General features: G+C 43.3%; 1 protein-coding gene across 1 annotated transcript in view; it reads right to left on the bottom strand.

The window, feature by feature from the left end:
* KCNT2 (potassium sodium-activated channel subfamily T member 2) overlaps nt 1-19,435 on the bottom strand; it is a 2,640,974-nt gene that overhangs the window by 118,942 nt on the left and 2,502,597 nt on the right. Inside the window, exons 20-21 of the mRNA XM_069641505.1 lie at nt 13,893-14,065; nt 8,303-8,374 (exon numbers count right to left, since the gene is read on the bottom strand). Of these exons, the coding sequence (XP_069497606.1) occupies nt 8,303-8,374; nt 13,893-14,065 (245 nt within the window). The remainder of the gene's footprint in view (nt 1-8,302; nt 8,375-13,892; nt 14,066-19,435) is intronic.

Genomic DNA, 19,435 nt, shown 5'->3' with positions numbered 1-19,435 from the left:
GTACTGTCATGAGGTGTGGTAGTCGGGTTGGCATTCAATAAATGATGCAGGGTGTAATCATGCATGCTGAGGCAGATATGCTGTGGTAGTGCAACAATGTTTTGACTCCAATTCATGCTGTTCATTATTTACTATGCATGGTCACACTGCCCACATAGCCACACTTGCCGTCCTGTTCATTCATGCCTTGCTTGCCATAACCATGGTGGCCTGGTTGTGCCTCTTACTTGTTCTCATTGATATGCATTATTTGTGATATGTGGCCCAGTGAAGTGTCATGTACCATTTCACTGGTTCAGGTCAGGAGTGTTTGGCTCTGCATGCTTTCTACAATCACCGGCTATTCCGACCCAGGTGCAGTATTGCCCCCCCTCATGCATCCCCACACAGCAGTACCCCAAAGCACTGCCATGGGACGGTTGTGCAACTCACCAAGCAGCCAGGCACGTGGTCCGGCATGTCACTCCATTTGATGGGGTACCGTGGATTTACCCAGTAACATGGCATCATGTGTTGATCCAGGAAATCGGGCGCAGCAATGGGTGATGATCTTCCTGGAGTTATATACCATTTGCATATTGATGGAGTGGTGTTGTTTGCGATTGCGGTACACGGCCTCTATGGCATGGGGGACTATCAATTCCACATGGATGCAGTCGATGGCACCGACACAATTGGGCATGCTTGCCAGTGCATGGGAGCCTACTTTGGTTTTGGCTATCTCCTGGGCAGTCCGTGGTAGGGATATGTGGGTGCTTGCGTGCTTCAGGAGGGCATCCAGCACTTGGTTCAGCATGCGTGAAAATAGTGGTTGTGAAATGCCATGCAGCTGGCCCACTGTGTGTTGGTAGGTGCCTGTGGCCAGGAAGTGTGGCACAGACACCACCTTTAGTAGTGGGGGGATGGCAGTGCATATTTGTATGTGGCTGGCAATGTCGTTCTGGATCATGTGCACTATGGTGGTGATGGTGTCACGGTCCAACCGGTACAGGGTGTGGATCTGCTCAGAGGTAGGGTTGAATGGGGTGGGTCTGGTGCGAGGTATTGCTGGCTGCCTACGAGGCTCTGGTGGCTGCGCTGGTGGTAATGGATGGGCCTATCTCAACCTCCTTCTCCTCCTGTGTCTCCTCTGTGCTGCCTGTTCTTGCTGCTATTGTTGTTGTTGTTGCAGTTGTTGCTGTAGTTGTATCAGTATAGGCAGGTACTCCTGTGCCATGTTTGCAAATGCTAGTGGTGGCATTTTGGTGTAGGAAGGGGTGTGGTGTTTAGTTGTGCTCCTTTTGTACTGGGCAACTCTGCATTGCCTACACCTGGGGGGGAGGGGGTTGTGGTGTGTGGGAGTGCTCAGTTCATACTGGCACAGCCTCCTTTGACTCCACCTGTGGTGTATTGTGTGCACCTGTGGCAGCTGCCTTGTATCTTACTTGCTGTTTGCGGGTGGTCTGAGATGCCTGTATGGCCGGCATCGTGCAGGCTGTGATTACCGGCTTCGCGATGCCGGTATTTGCATGTATGCGTGGGTTGGAATTACCCCCTATTACCGGCATGCCGGTATTTGCTCCCTGAAGGGGCGAGTGTACGTGCCTATGCCGCTATTAGCGGCACCGTTGTTTGGTATGCCGCTAATACCGGGTTTGCGGGTCAGAATGCTACGGAACGGTAAATGATGCCGGTATTTACATACCGGCATCGTTTTTCCCTTACCGGCATCCCTCGTAATGAGGGCCACTGTGTGCAATGGAAGTGTTTTCTCAGATAGTTATCCACTACATGCACCACACGGGGTTCCTGGTTGCACCTCTGGTGCCCAGGGCTATTTCTCCACTACTACATAGGTGAGCAGAGTCACCAATCACACTGCATGCCTGAGGTTGGGTGCAGTGCACAGCTGAAGGACATAAGGTGGGAGAAGTCAGGGAAGGGAGAGAGTATGGGCAGGGGGATGGGGGAAGCACCGGCACAATCTATTGAATCATTCAAACAAGGAGCCCCCACATCAACTGCTCAAGAAGCTAGGTACAGCAAAAATAAAAAATAAAAACAGGTGCATCAAAATACAAGGCCACCATGGGGGCCATAGTAATAACTAGTGTTTTAGCTAGAAGGAGCACAGGTGCGTGCACAACCTGGTCCATCAGAGACAATGCATGCATTTGCACCGGCTTCACCTTACATAGACATGCAAACAGGTTTGACAGAAATGGAAATCCTCTTTTAGTCCAACCATGCCCGAGGTCAGCCCAAAAAAGAACACTTACATGCCAGACAATCAGCTTCAATGTTCAGTGTACACGATATTTCCGGCTGCTCGCGACTATTTATTTATTTGCTTAGTTGACAAACCCACACAAACCCAGAAAAGGTGTACTTTTATTCTTTTCTTGTTTTGCATCCTATATACCTACCTGGAAGGTGCCTTTTTCAAACACTGATAGAAGTATGTTGACCTTATAACACAGTGGGCCTGATTTACAAAGCCCTTTTCAATGGGGATTTCCCATTCAAAAGTGTTTTTGTAAATCAGGCCCATAATCTTTTGTGTCTTTGAGTCTTGTAAATTACTTTGCAAAAAACCCAAAAGGCATTTTTATACTCACAGTGCTTTGCATTCTGGTACTCATAGGCTACTATTTAAGATGGGGGAAAATAAAGCTACTATCATACCCCAACTGACTTATATATTTCTTTCAGAATGTATCAATTTGCCAGGTTGGTTAATTATGATGTGTGCACTGTTCAAATTATCAAAAGAAAATAAAGTATTCTTATAAGACAAACATTAAAACACATTTCTACATCTAGACCTCAGAAGATATGTGGCGAAGTGTGTAGGTTGCAGACTGGTCTCCAATTCCAGCTTCATCTTTTAAATAAAGTGTGGGATTCTGGATAAATCACTGTATCTCACTGTGCCTTTTCTGCTAACATAAGAAGTCTCTAGAATGGATTTAGTTCACATTGTACATTGATTAAAAAAAATCCTTGCTCTATATATCAAATTAATGGCCATTAAAGTGTCACTTAAGTCATTCAGAGCAACTTCTCCAGGCTTTGCACTGCTCTGATCCAAGAACACAGACAATGCATGCAAACCCTTCCATGGTTTATTTCCTCTTTCCAAAAAGAGAAATTAGGGAATACAAAGTATTCACCATATCAACAGATACAAGAAGAAAAGAAGGGCAAAATAGCCCAACCCCCTCTCATCACGTACACATTGTCATGGGAGGATGTGTGCCATGGCCATATCTTGCACCAATAGGCCAGGTGGTTATCCCCCGTGCAATACTCCAGGAGGGCAATCAAGAACCAGCCCTGGAATTGCTCTGAAAGGAAGTGGGCAAGGGCAGGTATTGCGCATAAATGAACTATAGGATGGGCAGCCCATGCTAAAGGTAATAACTGAAAAGGTTTAGAAAGGACTCGCTATCTGGGTAAACTTGCCACGTTATCTGCCTAGAAGAACCTGGGAAAAAACCAGTGTTTTTCCTGTTGCAAGTAGTTGGAGCATCATTAACTGTTTTATTGCAGGTGGACGAATCGACAGAAGAAGCCAATTACCTGAGATGAGCGCACAAACAACAAATCATCACTGAATCCTGCTAGATACATATAACGCACCACTCCGGTGGACACTGGCCAGAGGCATGGCTATTCACACACATGAGAATACAGCAAGGACTATGACAAAATGTGGTCATGCTGTTCACATAATTCTCTGCCTACCTACACCAGACTACACCTCAACACCTTTGACAGAGGAATGCAACGCAGACCTAGAACAAATAAGGGCATGCTGAAAACATAGCGAGCCTCTAGCACCCATGCCACCTCCTGACTCCTCCCAGGACCCATCCACATGCCTGACCGCAAGGATTGCTTGCTACCAAAGCTGTTTGGCAAAATGCACACATGCATCCTAATCTTACTCCATGACCTCCAATACTCTGGACTTCGGTCTTCTGAGAGCGTTCCCACAAACAGTGCATTGACACTATAGTAATGGTAAAAGGTGCTATATAAATGACAGGTTCAATACAATACACTCACAAACTATGCATGCAAGGCACAGCCGGTTGATAAGATAGCAATCAATCCCTAGATGTGCATTTCTTTGCAGGAATGTGAGGACAGGGGTGGAACAACCCATTGGTATTGTACAATTTATCGGAGTGCAGTGGATGAGAGGGCATTTAAAGCACTCTATTGCACTTTCACCATGCCATCTCCTCTGCTAATCCCACAGTTGCTGAATCAATTTCCTTGGCCCTTATACATCCCCAGGGCCTTGACCTCCCACACCAATTCTTCCCAGCTCCTGTCTATCCACATTACTTTGCACCTGCACACCCTCCGCTCTGGAGGCCAGCAGTTACACTTCATGTGGCCCAGGCCGTGTAGCACTCAAGATTCCTAGCACTTCATCTATGGCTCACCCACAAGCTCGGACTCCCTGGCACTTACCCCCTCTTCCCTCTTCCTTTCTGCACTTGCACGTTCTGAATACTCACAAGGCATAGTAGGTTGACTCTCCCCTCCTCTGCTCTTAATATTGTGTTGTAATGTATTTCCCACCCTAGCTCCCTCCCTGCCCTCTGGGTGCTTTGAAACTGAATTTTCTTATTGTATAAACACCTAACAAGCAATAAATAAATAAATAAATAAATAAACAAATCTCCTCCTCTGAAATCCATCTTTTCCTCTCCATGTAAACCAACACTTGTTCTTTTAGCTTAGGTGGCTTATGCTATTTATGCGACAAAACCACACCTAATCCACAATTTAAAAAAGCATCTTTTTTGAAGTGAATCTGAGTGGAAGCAGTAACACAGATCATATGGCAAGATGTTGGGTGTGAGATTGTGGCTTCAATTAAAACACTGGCTTATTCCGTGTGGCTTGATTCGTTTAATCAGGTTTCTTCGTGAGAATACCCTAGTTAGAGAGGAGACACCCATCACATTTCTCTTTCATGCCACACCTTCTGCACAAGGGCACCCTTGCATCTTCCCTTTACTCCCCTGTGGCTGGCACTCTCATTCCGATGACCATTTCTAGTTTTGTCGCATAAATAGCATGTGTTCTGTTATACTTGGACAAAAAAAGAGCATTTAAGAACCAAAAGATGTGTTGGCGGTATGTGCTACTTAAATGATATTTTGTATTAATGGTATATGGTTTAATCATCATCTTTTACTCTGCCTACAATTTTAATATGCATGTTCTGCTTCCAAATGTGGTCCTTTAGTTAGTTATGCTCTACTGCAAATGTGTACAGAATTCTGAAACCCTGGCTTAGATATCTGACCCTTTGGCTTTCTTACAGATGAACTGCAACTCGCTATAGGCCATTTGCATCATACGTCTCCATGGAAATGCATTCGATATGTCGACTCCCTGGTGCTTTGACTTTAGGGAACACTTTCCCAAAACGGAATCCCTTTCTCTCTGTTTTTCTGAATTGCTTTCTGTGTCTATCCGCATTTAACAAGAGGAAAGTGTGACTATTTCACGAGTATCCTCTTTTGAAGTAAACCCCAAATTATGCAAAATTGTACCTTTGTAAGAAAATAAAACGGATTAAAAAAGGACTTCATTTGCTCTAGTTCTTACAATGTTTTTTTAAGAAATGCAAACATAGCATCTTATTATTGAACGTGCACCTGCCATGTGCATCCCTATGATGATCACACCCATGTGCATGCTACCCCTGGGAAACTGCCCTTCCTGTACCCTAAATTACTCCCCAATCAGCTGGGAGATCCATAAGCAAAACACCTTTTACCCTTGTTTTAATCTAATTTGCCATCAGACTTTCAATAAAGTGTAGACACAAATTGTACATGTTTTATTTTCTTTCACCAGAATGAAAATAATACGTCTTCGAATTCTATGTCTTTGAATAAACAATATATGTCCCTAATAGTAACACTAATAAAATGCTTGAATAGATTTGTCATGTTGCGTTATGGTCTTGAGATGCTGAGCTTGCAATAGTTGCCAGGCAGTTTGATGAACAGATTTCGGCTGCAGAGAAAGGCTGATGGCGAGAAGGAGAACTGGTGAGGTCAGAAAGAAACTCGGGTTTGATGCTCAGAGAGATGGTAACTAAGTGAGATGAAACATTTTGGGATATGGGCCTGACATGACGTCGCTGATCAGAGAAGGGGAGAAGAACACAATTTTGCTTTCAGGAGTACGACTGGAAAAACCTGTCAAACTGACTTTTTCTGCCAAATTTACAAGATGTGTACTGTATGTGAGGACAGTGAGAATATGGTGGAACATGGGGTGGCGTTTTGGAGCATTGCTTCACTAAAACTTAAGTCCCTGATTAAACTACTGGTAGCTGGGGGTCAGCTAATTCTTCATTCTCTCTTGATGTTGGCAGCTTGCTCTTGGTCATTCCGTCAACACCACCCACATTCCTCTCATTCGCCCACATTCCTCTCATTCACCCACATTCCTCTCATTCACCCACATTCCTCTCATTCGCCCACATTCCCCTCATTCACCCACATTCCTCTCATTCACCCACATTCCTCTCATTCGCCCACATTGCCCTCATTCGCCCACATTCCCCTCATTCACCCACATTCCTCTCATTCTCCCACATTCCTCTCATTCACCCACATTCCTCTCATTCGCCCACATTGCCCTCATTCGCCCACATTCATCTCATTCGCCCACATTCCCCTCATTCACCCACATTCCTCTCATTCACCCACATACCTCTCATTCGCCCACATTCCTCTCATTCACCCACATACCTCTCATTCGCCCACATTGCCCTCATTCGCCCTATTCATCTCTCTGACTTGAAGAGATACCCCCTTTCAGGGTTCTCACGTCAGAGGACATAATGCAAATGTTTTGATCCTGCTTGTTTACCCCTATCAAAAATGTGTTTAGGTCACTGGCTGTTGCCAGACTAGTTTTGGGGGAAATTGAGTACATTTAGCAACTGGATTTTGACTTAATTATAACTATAATTAATTATAATTGTTCTTTTATAATGCGCAAAGTCAGTTTTCAGCCGTCCAAATTCACTTTGAACCGGGCAAATATTCCATGAATCGGGTCCTACGTGTGTGCTGGGGGCGGGAAGGATCAAAGTCCCATGTTGCAATAGATGTCAAGCCTTGATGAAACAGACCAAGTGGTTTTGCATTCACAGAGCCTCGATGCCCGCAGGCTGTGTGAGCGCTTTAAAAATGTAAAAAATAAAAATAAAAAATAAATTTGCTTGGTTATATAACATGTGCATTGATTCCATGATTCCATTTCATGTGATGTTTAAAATTGTATTATTGTGCGTAACGTTTACTAAAAATGCATTGCACATTAAATTAATTAAAATAATAGTTAATAGTCATACAACTTATTTTAAGTGTTTTTAAAATTCCATAGTAATTTTAATGATACGTTTTTCTTATTTATACTTGTTCCATAAATAATATATTTTGAAATTTAGCTGGGTCTTTTACAAAAATGTGAATTTCTTGCTGAAACGGTTATTACCTTTATTATTAAAGAAAGACAACCATTTAATAGTTCTAATAGTTAGCTTAGAGTCGGAATTGTTTGGTAAAAGGTCTACATCTTATTTACATAAATTCTTCTTATTTATACATGTGTAATAAACAACCACACTGTAGGAATTTTACAAAAATATGATTTACTTGCATGAAGGCTATGCACATGTTTACATTTTTTAACACGCAAATCCACATTTCTAGATTATAAAATATTTGTTCACATTTAAAAATAAATAGTACAGTTGTTTGCGTATGATCTCTGAACAAATGATTTCACTTTAAATAATGTTTACACTGTTTGCAAATGTTATAAAATGCATACACAACTATTGAGGTAGAGAATGAAATCCAAATTTCTAGCGATGAAGCAGTATTGTCAAGGGGAAAGGGAAATTAGCCAGTTTGGTAATTCATCAGAGTTGCTATTTTTAAAATCCTTACATTAGGGCATGCTTTTTTAATCAAAGTAGCCTCCAGGAGAAAGATATTAGGAATTCTGTCCCATCCTATTTATGAGGGATAAGAAAATACAGTTGGGAGGGGGGATATTGAAAACATACATACATGAGTCCATAGGACCAGCAATTTACCAAGTACACCACAGAGGGAAAATAATCACCCACAGCAACAAAGGTCAATTACATGCAGTAGCATCATGACTAGAATACAGGTGCATAACAATAACCATGCAGCCACTACACACACAAGTACAACACACCACATGGCAGCACCATAGTTAGTGGATGAGAGATGGTTTTACCTACTTGTCAATAGAGCCCACCATGTAGTACACCATGGGGAACCAGCAGATAGCATCCAGAAAATGGAAATCTGGCCTGAGCACATGGATTACAAAGCATAAAACAGAAACACAAGGTGTTCATATCCTCAGAAGAAATCATGCTTCATGTCTTTACAATTCCAACATTAAACCCTTATGTTTACATTTTAAAATGGAAATAATGTTTTTGCTAGCAAGAATTAAACACTGCAACAGCGTAAAAATTGATTACCAGACAATAAGAGGAACAACAGCATAACGTTATAACTAGAACACATGCATTAACGTGCATTCTCTTAATAAATGTACATATACATTAGGTCATCAATCCTACATTTTGCTTCTCCATGAGAAGGTACAATGCCCATTGTAAAAGGCCAAACAGCACCATGGTGTAATGCTTGCTTCCGTGCTGTGGACACTGGCCTCACTTCCTTTGCAAGCTGTTGTAAGCCTAAGCTTTGACCATGAAGAGAATAAAAACCACAATGGAGTGTGGGGGAAAGCGGATATGGGAAGATAACCATTTATTTTCTGGGAGATCTACCTAAGTGAGAAATGTCCATTACAGGGAATACACTTTAACTTGTTTAGTCGTCACAGGTGCTCTCTCTTGAATCATCAAACATAGCATAAAATAATAAGCAGTTCATTTTTAACAAAGCCGAAACTCACGAACAACCACTTGATGGGCATTAGGTTTCCTAATTCCTGCAACACTGGGCTTCAGCTCCAGAACTACTTTTTACAGAGGTCATTCGTGATGAACTGGGTTGCATCTTTGCTGACCATGTCAAGCACCAGTCTTTATGAATTTGAAGGGTTCTTCTTTTTACAGAAATAACATGATAGGGCTCTCAGTTAGGGGCCACCAGGGGCAGCCTGGAACTGTCCTTGGGACCCTATGGTTGGAATTGGCAGGGACAGTGCAAGGGAAAGAAGACAGACAGGGCTCAGTGGCACCCAGTGTCTTGCCTCTGAAGTATTAGTGTAGACAGCCCTGAGGCCTGGTTTTCACAAGAACTTGCACATTTCTAAAGTGTAAGAAATAAGTTACACATAGAGGGCCCAATTCATGGAAAAGTGTGCTGTGAGCCTGCACACAGAATAAAAAATGTGCTCCCCGCATATTGATGGAATTTCACGCGCAAAGTAACTGTATAAAGCACCTGGACAATTGCATGAGATTTTCATGCAGGTGGAAAACATATCTATTCCAATAGAAATACACTTCCCATTTACACCTGGTCAATAGCAGGTGGATTCCTTTGGAATACATTATAAAACACTGCCTGAAAAGCATAACGAAGAGTAAAGGTGAATATTAAAGGTGATTTCGCCTTAATTTACTCTTAATGTTTACACCACGCTTTGTAATGGCTTATATTGTATTCAGGGGACCCAACAGCAACTAAGTGTTAGGTTTGGGGGTAATTTTATTTAGAAAAATGCAATTTACATGCAGGAAATTGATGACGTTAGCACTTGGCAGAAGAGTCACCAGCTTTCCATGTACAGTAGGCATGAGCAGATCACACAGGACTGTGGTTTTTCTTTGCATTCTAGAAATTCTGGGGTTGCATTTATGATGGACAAAACTACATGTTTAAGAATGCACACAAAAGCCAAGAATTGGATGACCTATTGACACAAGATATGGGGCAACTCGAGATATCTGACATGTATTCCTATTCTTGAATATTGATATAGTATGTGTGCATGTTCCAGGAAAGAGACTCATTACTAGTCAAAGAAGCCTATGTGTGGGACTCATCAAATCTAGTTTGATGTTGTGCCTCAAACCTTCATAGAAAGATGGCCAAATGAGTGTGGGGATGCACGTGCGGCTCCCATACATGGCCAAACGATTCAGGCTAAGAAAAATCTATTAGCGGACGAGATAGCTGCAGATAGATGGGGAGTGCAGTTGGGAGCAGCAAAAGTATTTTCAAAATAGTTATAGAAGTGTAGCCAGGCCCAGGTATAGGGTATGGGTGATATTATGCAGTAGTAGTGAAATATAATGTGTAACAATGATGATGCAGACACAGGGCCATGGTGCAGGAAATGCTATATCTACATATCTATCTTCGTAACTACCTATCTTTCGACCTATCTGCCTATGTATTCACCTAATTATTTATCTAACTACCTATCTTCCTATTGTCCTATGTATCAACCTATCTACCCATATATGTACCGCTCGGTCTACGTATCTATCTTTCTAGCTCCTTACCTATTGACCTTCATAGCTGCCTATTTTTCCATCTATCTACCTATTTGTCTATCACCATATCTCGACTTAAACAGATAGGTAGGTAGATATACATTTGTATATCTCTCGACCTGTCTATCTTGGTAGCTATCTACCTTTCTGTCTATCTTCGTACTGCTACTTATAAGTATGTTTACCTATCTATCTACCTACCTACCCATCTTTCTACCTATCTTCCTATCTAGCTATTCTGTCTACCTATTCACCTAGCTGTCTATCACCATATCTCTAATTATGCTATCCACCAATCTTCCTAGCTGTCTACTTATCTACTTATTGTTCTACTTATCAACTATCTTCCTATTTATCTATCTCTCGATCACCATATATCTACTTATACAAGCCACTCTCTCTTCTCACTGTGTGCACGTCTGCATATGTCTGCGTTTGTGTGTATGTATACAAAAAGGTACGTGCATATGACAAATAAAAGGCAGTCATGCTCCTTGTTAGGAATGCGGTTCTTGGTACAATGCAGTACTTATTTAACCCAACGTGTCAACTTGTTCCATGGAGTGCCCATTGGACCCTCCTCCCACTTCTCCCCTTCATTTACATCCATCGAGATCCAGGAGATTAAAGAAATCCAGGGTGCTACATTTCACACAGGGCGGGTTCTCCCAGGATGAAGGACAAATAAAGGCGGTATCTAAATACACCAAGAGTGGGCCCCAAAGGGAATGAAAAAGTGGAATAGAAATGTATGATTCCAATCTAGAGCAGCAGCTTTTTTTGACAATGCTCAGGTCAGGTGCATAGTTGCAGCTTTCAGCTTGGGTGGGATAGAGCGATGTGGTGGGGGTATGCGGAGGTGCATAGTTGCAGCTATCAGCTTGGGTGGGATAGAGCGATGTGGTGGGGGTATGCGGAGGTGCATAGTTGCAGCTTTCAGCGTGGGTGGGATAGAGCGATGTGGTGGGGGTATGCGGAGGTGCATAGTTGCAGCTTTCAGCGTGGGTGGGATAGAGCGATGTGGTGGGGGTATGCGGAGGTGCATAGTTGCAGCTTTCAGCTTGGGTGGGATAGAGCGATGTGGTGGGGGTATGCGGAGGTGCATAGTTGCAGCTTTCAGCGTGGGTGGGATAGAGCGATGTGGTGGGTGTATGCGGAGGTGCATAGTTGCAGCTTTCAGCTTGGGTGGGATAGAGCGATGTGGTGGGGGTATGCGGAGGTGCATAGTTGCAGCTTTCAGCTTGGGTGGGATAGAGCGATGTGGTGGGGGTATGCGGAGGTGCATAGTTGCAGCTTTCAGCTTGGGTGGGATAGAGCGATGTGGTGGGGGTATGCGGAGGTGCATAGTTGCAGCTTTCAGCTTGGGTGGGATAGAGCGATGTGGTGGGGGTATGCGGAGGTGCATAGTTGCAGCTTTCAGCTTGGGTGGGATAGAGCGATGTGGTGGGGGTATGCGGAGGTGCACAGTTGCAGCTTTCAGCTTGGGTGGGATAGAGCGATGTGGTGGGGGTATGCGGAGGTGCACAGTTGCAGCTTTCAGCTTGGGTGGGATAGAGCGATGTGGTGGGGGTATGCGGAGGTGCACAGTTGCAGCTTTCAGCTTGGGTGGGATAGAGCGATGTGGTGGGGGTATGCGGAGGTGCATAGTTGCAGCTTTCAGCTTGGGTGGGATAGAGCGATGTGGTGGGGGTATGCGGAGGTGCATAGTTGCAGCTTTCAGCTTGGGTGGGATAGAGCGATGTGGTGGGGGTATGCGGAGAGCTTGATGACCAGGAAAAATAAAAAGTGTTCAGGCGAGACAGATGATCCTGATGTCCTCACCTCACCTCAGTCTTTCTCTGGTGGTGGTGGCTGTGGTCACTCGTAGGCCTGCTCCTCAGCCTACCCTCCCCCTCTCCATGTGACTCCTGTTTACCTCAGCCTTTCGCCATTCCTTTCGTCTTGGCTGAGAAGGCTGAAGCGTGGGCCAAGGGCAGAGACAGTACCGGTGCATTGCTAGAACGGCCAGCACACGTGCAGTGCCAGTGTTTCAATGCAATGTACATATGCAGGAAGAACCACACCCTGCCATGGCCCTGTTTTCATATCGGCCTGAATGAGGCGTTAAACACGAGAAATAGAGTGACTGAGGGACACTGCTCACAGTGTCTTGGACCAGGCCTGGTGGAAAACAGAAATCAAAACATTTTACTAATCGCACTCATGCAAGAACGCACACAAGCACTGACTGCACGCACTATTCTTCCACATAAAAAAGAGGCCCCAGGTCAAGAGGCCTACCGGGAAAACTCCTGCTATCCCACCTTTCCAGTCCAGCACTTAGTCCAGCCCAAACTTCCAGGTCACATCCATTCTGCACGATACCTCCAGCAACCCAGACATTTCTTCAGCATCATTGGTCAAGTGATGGATATAGAAAATTGCTTCATGACAGATGAAGGACCAAGCACTCTATCTGATCTATGATTACATCAATCGCCTAGTTGCTTGGCACCAAAAAAGGGACAATGGCAAAGGCACAGATACTACTTTCTCCTTCCGCAACACCCATCACTTTTCTCCACTTGTGCAGTACTGGACCACACAAACAGAAAGGGCGAGGCCATTTGCACTAGCATGGGAAATGTATCTCCAAACTCCCACCATCTATCACTGTTCAGGGGCATAATAGCCAAGGCACCTAGAAGGGATTCATCTCAAGAATGTGCATCAAAAGTGTCCCGTTCACCCGCTGTATCATTCATGCCTTATCAACATGTTGACACTAAAAATGGGCAAAATAGTAAATAATACATAAATATTAACCAACCTTATAATAGCTTTGTGTGACACGTATCCTTCAAGATTGGTTTGTAGTGAGTAGGTCCTGATTGAACATGCATGCCCTCGAAATCTACACATCTGAGCGCTACTGCTAGGTCTTAAGTATGTGCATGTTTTAAAGATGTGGCTAATGTAAAGAAATCCAAGTATTAGATGATCATATTATATGTCATATGTGGGGTGTATACACTGTAAACCTATCTAGGGTGCAACAGGATCACTAGGGTGTTCTCCACACATAATCAATAATGCGCATGTGCATGAAATTTAGGGGTGATGAGTGGATGCCTTCCCCCTCCTCGCTCCCCATATTCGTGTGGAATTGCATTGTGGACACTGACATGCTATATTGGGCTACACTTGAATTGCCTGTTTAATTTGATTGTCCTGTTAGTCACTCACCTTTTTGACATCCAAACCATTCAATATATACTAGGGTAACCCTGATGTTCAAATGGCACACGACATACGGGTCATATTTACAAAACAAGTGTAGGCAAGACAAAAGTGGCAACATACTCACTGGTTGTCCAAAAGTAGTACAATTGGATTGAGCTCTTTCTTTGGTCTGTAGTAAGCCCTGAGTGGCACAATGAAATTGTACAAGCCATTTCCTGCAGTTTCAGCAGCTACTATGATCAGCTTGTTTTGGAACCCATAGGCTTTGGCATCCTCGTTGTAATTATGTTGGCACCCCTAGAGAGAGCAAAATAATTATTTAATCGGTGTTGGCTATTGAAACAAATGGCAATTTGTGTTTGCTTTATAAAGCTGAGACTTTCAAATGCGCAATACAATAAAAAAGGATATTCATTTACACTTCAATATAATATTCAAAAAGCAAGCAGATTCATATCCATATAATTACAACTAATGTAAAACAATTCATAATCACCTATGTAACAATATTATTTAACATTTTATAATATTGAACTATGATGTACGCATTATACCTCAGCTGTTTCCCAAGAAAAGTGAAAGTCGTGAGTGTACAAAATCAAAGATCGCAACACTCTAAGACATGTACACTAGAAACGTCTGATACATGACTCAGATAATACCAAACAAATGAGTAGGTTGAATGTCCACCAAGGCTTCCACACTCATGTTCCGGAATAACTATTTAATATGATAGTTTATAAGATCACAAAAATACCATCAGCAAATGAGATCATGGTCAGCCCAGCAAAGATCCCTTGACTAAGTGGTTACTTTGTTTTGACAAACCTCTACATGTAGGAACCATCGTAACAAACCAATATCAGATGTAAACAAGATATTACATCTTTCATAACTCTGCATGTCTGACAATATGTTGAGTTGGCGGTCATGTCAAAAAGAAAATGTGTCCCTTCTAATCTGCCACATTATGACATTAAGGAATATCACCAATAAAGATGTGCGTGCAAAGTAGAGGACAGCTGAAATGATGTGTATGATCATGATTAATATTTCGGACAAATAGTCCTAAATATAGTGAACATATGCTATTAAGATGTTGAATATGAAGGGAACCCTCACTCCCTCACAAATTCAAAATGAGCAGAACGTGATTTAATCTGATTGTGACTACTTCTTCCCCTTTACTAGATGACTTGTTTGGTTCTCAACAAAATGACTGGATCCAGCATTAGGAGGCATGAAGTGCGCCCATGACAGGAAGTTAACATGGTCAGTCAAGTTACAGGCTGGTGACACTTCCAGCAGAGCTAAGGGCGCTGCTTTGCTATTGACGAAGGGGATCGGGTGGTCTTCACTTGTGATCTGAAGTGCAACATGTTTGACCTAAAAACAGTTTTGGTGTCTGTGGGTTCACAGTGTTGTATGGGTTGGCCCATACCTTCCTTTCAAATTAGATTGCCAGTTAATGGGGAGAAAATAGGGGACGACAGGCACATTTATTATTGTTACTTTTACAGTTTTAGGTGTTTTGACAAAAGTTAGATTTCTGAAAGCTAATAAAAAACAAGTAATCTAAAGTAGTGTGTTTGGACTGGTGACGTGCTTTTTGAAGGCCTTCCCGGACCTCATCTTCACAAATATAGTTAAGAGGCAGGCTGGTAGTGTGGGGGGAGGCTGGAGGTGTGGGGGCAGGCTGGAAATGTGGGGGGAGGCTGGAGGTGTGGGGGCAGGCTGGAAATGTGGGGGAAAGCTGGAAGTGTGGGGGTAGGCTGGAAGTGTGGGGGAAGGCTGGAAGTGTGGGGGCAGGCTGGAAGTGTGGGGGAAGGCTGGAAGTGTGGGGGCAGGCTGGAAGTGTGTTTCTTTCGGGAAGCTGCCTAAGGCTGGTTGAGGCTGAGGAGGCTTGAAAGTAAAACACTGTTTTGATATGATATGATATGGCATTTATAACGCGCCTATACACAAGTGTTTCAAGGCGCGACTAGGTAAGGGAGGGGGAACAGAGGGAAGACAGACAGTGATCATACTAGGCCAGGTGACATGCAGATCGCGCAAGTGCATGGGAAGGGGGAAGGAGGAAAGTGTGGGAGAAGGGGACAATGCGGTACATGGGATAATAGAAGAAATAAACAATAGGTAAAAGTACGGCCATCAGGTGGCAAGTGCAAGGTTAAGTGCAGACATCAGGTGTCAAGTGCAGGTAGTGTGACTGTAGCGGTACAGAAAACAGTACCCAAGTGCATGGGGTGCCAGGATGGCAGTAGAGGTGTGCGACTGGTGGGAGTGGGGACCTGGGCCCGAGACCAGAGGGTGGCTTGGTAACCAGTGCAGTTTCAGTATCAGCCAGGAAGTAATGACATTATTTTATGAAAATGATTTTGAAATTACTAAAATGTGAAGATGACGGAGGGCATTTATTATGACAATGCAATGGCACCCCATGGTTCAATATTTGCTACAATGTCATAGGCTCGTAGGCTCTGATATTTATCTTACATCAGAAGAAAGCTGCTACTGATGTCTTGAAATGAAATAAAGTGTCTGCTGTTGACTTGAATTAGAATATTGTTTCTGGTGTCATGGTAGATGCCAGAAAAGGCACATGTGTGTTAATATTTCATTAATTAGTTACTAGTGGAGGTTCGTCTCTCATCGATGATTCTAGAATTAAACATATGTCTCCAGTGACAGTTTGACATTGTATACTATTTTCTGTGACCAAATTTCTTTTTACCGGTTTAAGTCATTCTCTATATATATATTTTAACCTTCTGTTTTTTGTAAATGTCCACTATTTTCATGTTTGAATGTTTCCAGAATAGATGCATTGATAAAACAATAGAAATGGCTTTCATCAAATGCATACTAAAACTGATACAGGTAAATACTATCAGTGCCATACAGATTACATATGTCTCTGCTCATTGTAACAAGAGTACATAACCTATTAGTTTGCCTTTGCACACCATCTATTGCATGTGTGCACCCGTCCAACATAGCTTTGAAATTCCGCTATTGATGTGTTCCCATCACTTCTGCTGCCTAATTGTTCACTGTATTCACCACCCTTTCCTTTGAAATAAAAGAACATCTGTATTTTACTCCTCTTGCACCTCCCTCTCCCTTCGGAAAACACCTTGCTTAGGTCTTTTTTTTATAGATTGTGTTATTTTCACACATACATTTCTGATGCAGAATACCCTTCCTTGATATCTCCTCTACCTGTCTCTAATCTTTTTTATCCACCTGCACATCTGTCCCTGTTAGGTAGAATTCTCATTTATGGCTAATTTCCCTTACCTACTGAGTCCCTCAGCAGCTTTGCTGGATTCCTAGGATTTATCTTTTTCACCTGGTAAGAGTGTGAGCCTTTTTTCCCACTCTTACATGTGTTTTGCTGTGTGTGTTTAACATTTTCTTGTGTTCATAGACTGTGGAGCCTCACCTACTCCATAGGCAGGGGCGTTGCTAGGGGGCGGGCTAAGAGGGCTATAGCCCCTGATCTTTTGGTTGTAGCCCTGGATAGAATCTCAGGAGCTACAGCCAAAAGACTAGTTAGCCCCCAGTCCCAACAGTTCCAACATCAGCTTCGCCCCGGGTCTTTTCCAGACCTAGCAACTCCCCTGTCCATAGGCATCATCTTTTTACTGTGTGTTACACATCATCTTCAGTGCAGTGCCACAGGGTTGTCTTTTTCAGACTTCCCAATTCTGACTCAATTTTCTGAGACTGATTAGTGTCTCTCATTACATGTAAAGTTGCCCTTGACTTTATTAGTCTCTTTTAAAACTCACAGACCCAGTACAAACTATCTTACATAGAGTTCTGGAAAGGGTTAATACTTACCCCTTGTTGTCTGTTTCTCTTGGAACATTGTTTCATTTCCTCTTCATTAAGACTTGGCTGGTGGCAGTGGTAACTACCCTATTTTTCCTACCACGATTATCTTAAATAGCCCTGGTATTGTTTTAGGCTATCTTGGTAGCCTCGAACATAAACCTGCTGGACCATATACGTTTTTATACAGTTCCGGCTGTCTTTATTTGCCATTTCTTTTAGTAAAAGTCTTTCTTGTGTTTACTCTGCGCACCAAACCAGGTTTGGTTCCTTTGTTCGCAGTCCGTTTGCGGGCTTCTGCACAGACTGGATAGCTAGGAGGAACGGACCCTGCTCGCGTTTTAAGGAGCGCACCTTTTATTTGTTGCTTTTGCTCTGCTGCTGGTTTCTTCCCTAGGCAGTGTATAACCCTCCAGTCGTCCCTCTTCTTGTCAGTCCGACAGTCGCTTCAGGAACCGTGAGCCTGCAGGACCTGTCAGGAACATCTGCCTCAGCTACAGCATTCTTCTGCCTTAAAGGTACTGTGCTAACCCGGTTGTTCGTTTCGTACAGTCGCAGTGAAAGTGTGTGAAATCTTTCGCCAATCCGAAGGCTTGTCCTTCTCCACTCTTTAAAGTAACTTTTCGTCCAACCAACTTCGTTCTAAACTCTTGGCAAAGTCTTAACCGCAAACTACTCTGAACTGTGTGATCCTCCGCAAAGACTTTGGTCCATTGACTTTGGGCCAGGTCCCTTGATTTTGATTTCCTCACTGTAGTTCCTTTTTCTAGATTTCCCTGCTTACTTACTTGTTGGTGCTGCTCAATTTCTGTCTAACTTTGTCTTTCCCTCCCTTTTAAATTGCTGGAGTGCCATTTTCTCACACTTCATTTTGAGCCTAACTTGTCCAGAATCTATTGGGTGCGGTGTAGGGTATTAGTAACATGATTTTTCAACTGCTTGAAAATAGTGAAATGTTTAATAACTGATGTGTAAATAAATGTATAGTCTTTTACTCAGAAACCTTGAGTTAGGGTTTGTTTGAATCATAGTAATTGCTGTGCCTTGTGTAACTATTGATACTGCTCACTTTACTCTTGAGATAAGTCTGGCTGCTCAGCCATCGCTACCACTTTACTGTGCAGTACAGGCTTGTAGCAAAGGTGAATTTGTACTGTCACTATTTTTGTGTGGTGTTCCCAAAGGGTACTGCATATAATTCTGCCTAACAGTCCCCATGAATATAATAATGAATAGGCCGCTCTAATTATTTGTACAGATATATCACTGCCATAACACATCTTCTTTTCATCCGATTGTACTTCAAATATCCTTTCCTCACTGTTTTGTACTACTGATTGGAAATGATAAGTTCATTAGCTAAAATAACCCCCGTTCAAACCCGGTGGAGCGGTGCCAGACAATCAGGAGGCCTGGAGAATGGCCAAAAACTGGGAATGACTGCCCCAATATCTCCTGGTCAATGATGCCTCTCCCCATGTCTGCTATTAGTTTGAGCCACTGCCCCTGGACTCTTTGTCACAGTTTAGACAAACTTTATAAAAGGATACAGTCGTGTAAAGGATGCAGTCAGCATCCACTCTCGGGAAGCCCTTCCGCTCTGGAGTAGCTTGAACGTGCAGCGAACCAGATTCTTCCGGGACACCTTGCGTGTGATGCTAAACAAGACTTCCCCCCCAAGAGCATAGCCTGTAGGAATTTAATAATAACTAACAGGCCAGGGGCTTGAGCGAAAAGGCAGGAGCAGCGCCAACAGAGCTAAGGGAGCAAACAAAACAATGATTCAATAGAATAACTAAGGTTACCCAAAATGCAGCGACCAGCCACCCA

The sequence above is a fragment of the Ambystoma mexicanum genome, chromosome 1q (genome assembly GCF_040938575.1).
Source record: "Ambystoma mexicanum isolate Mex_15411 chromosome 1q, UKY_AmexF1_1, whole genome shotgun sequence".
NCBI lineage: Eukaryota > Metazoa > Chordata > Amphibia > Caudata > Ambystomatidae > Ambystoma > Ambystoma mexicanum.
This window is presented reverse-complemented; position numbering and strand designations above follow the sequence as displayed.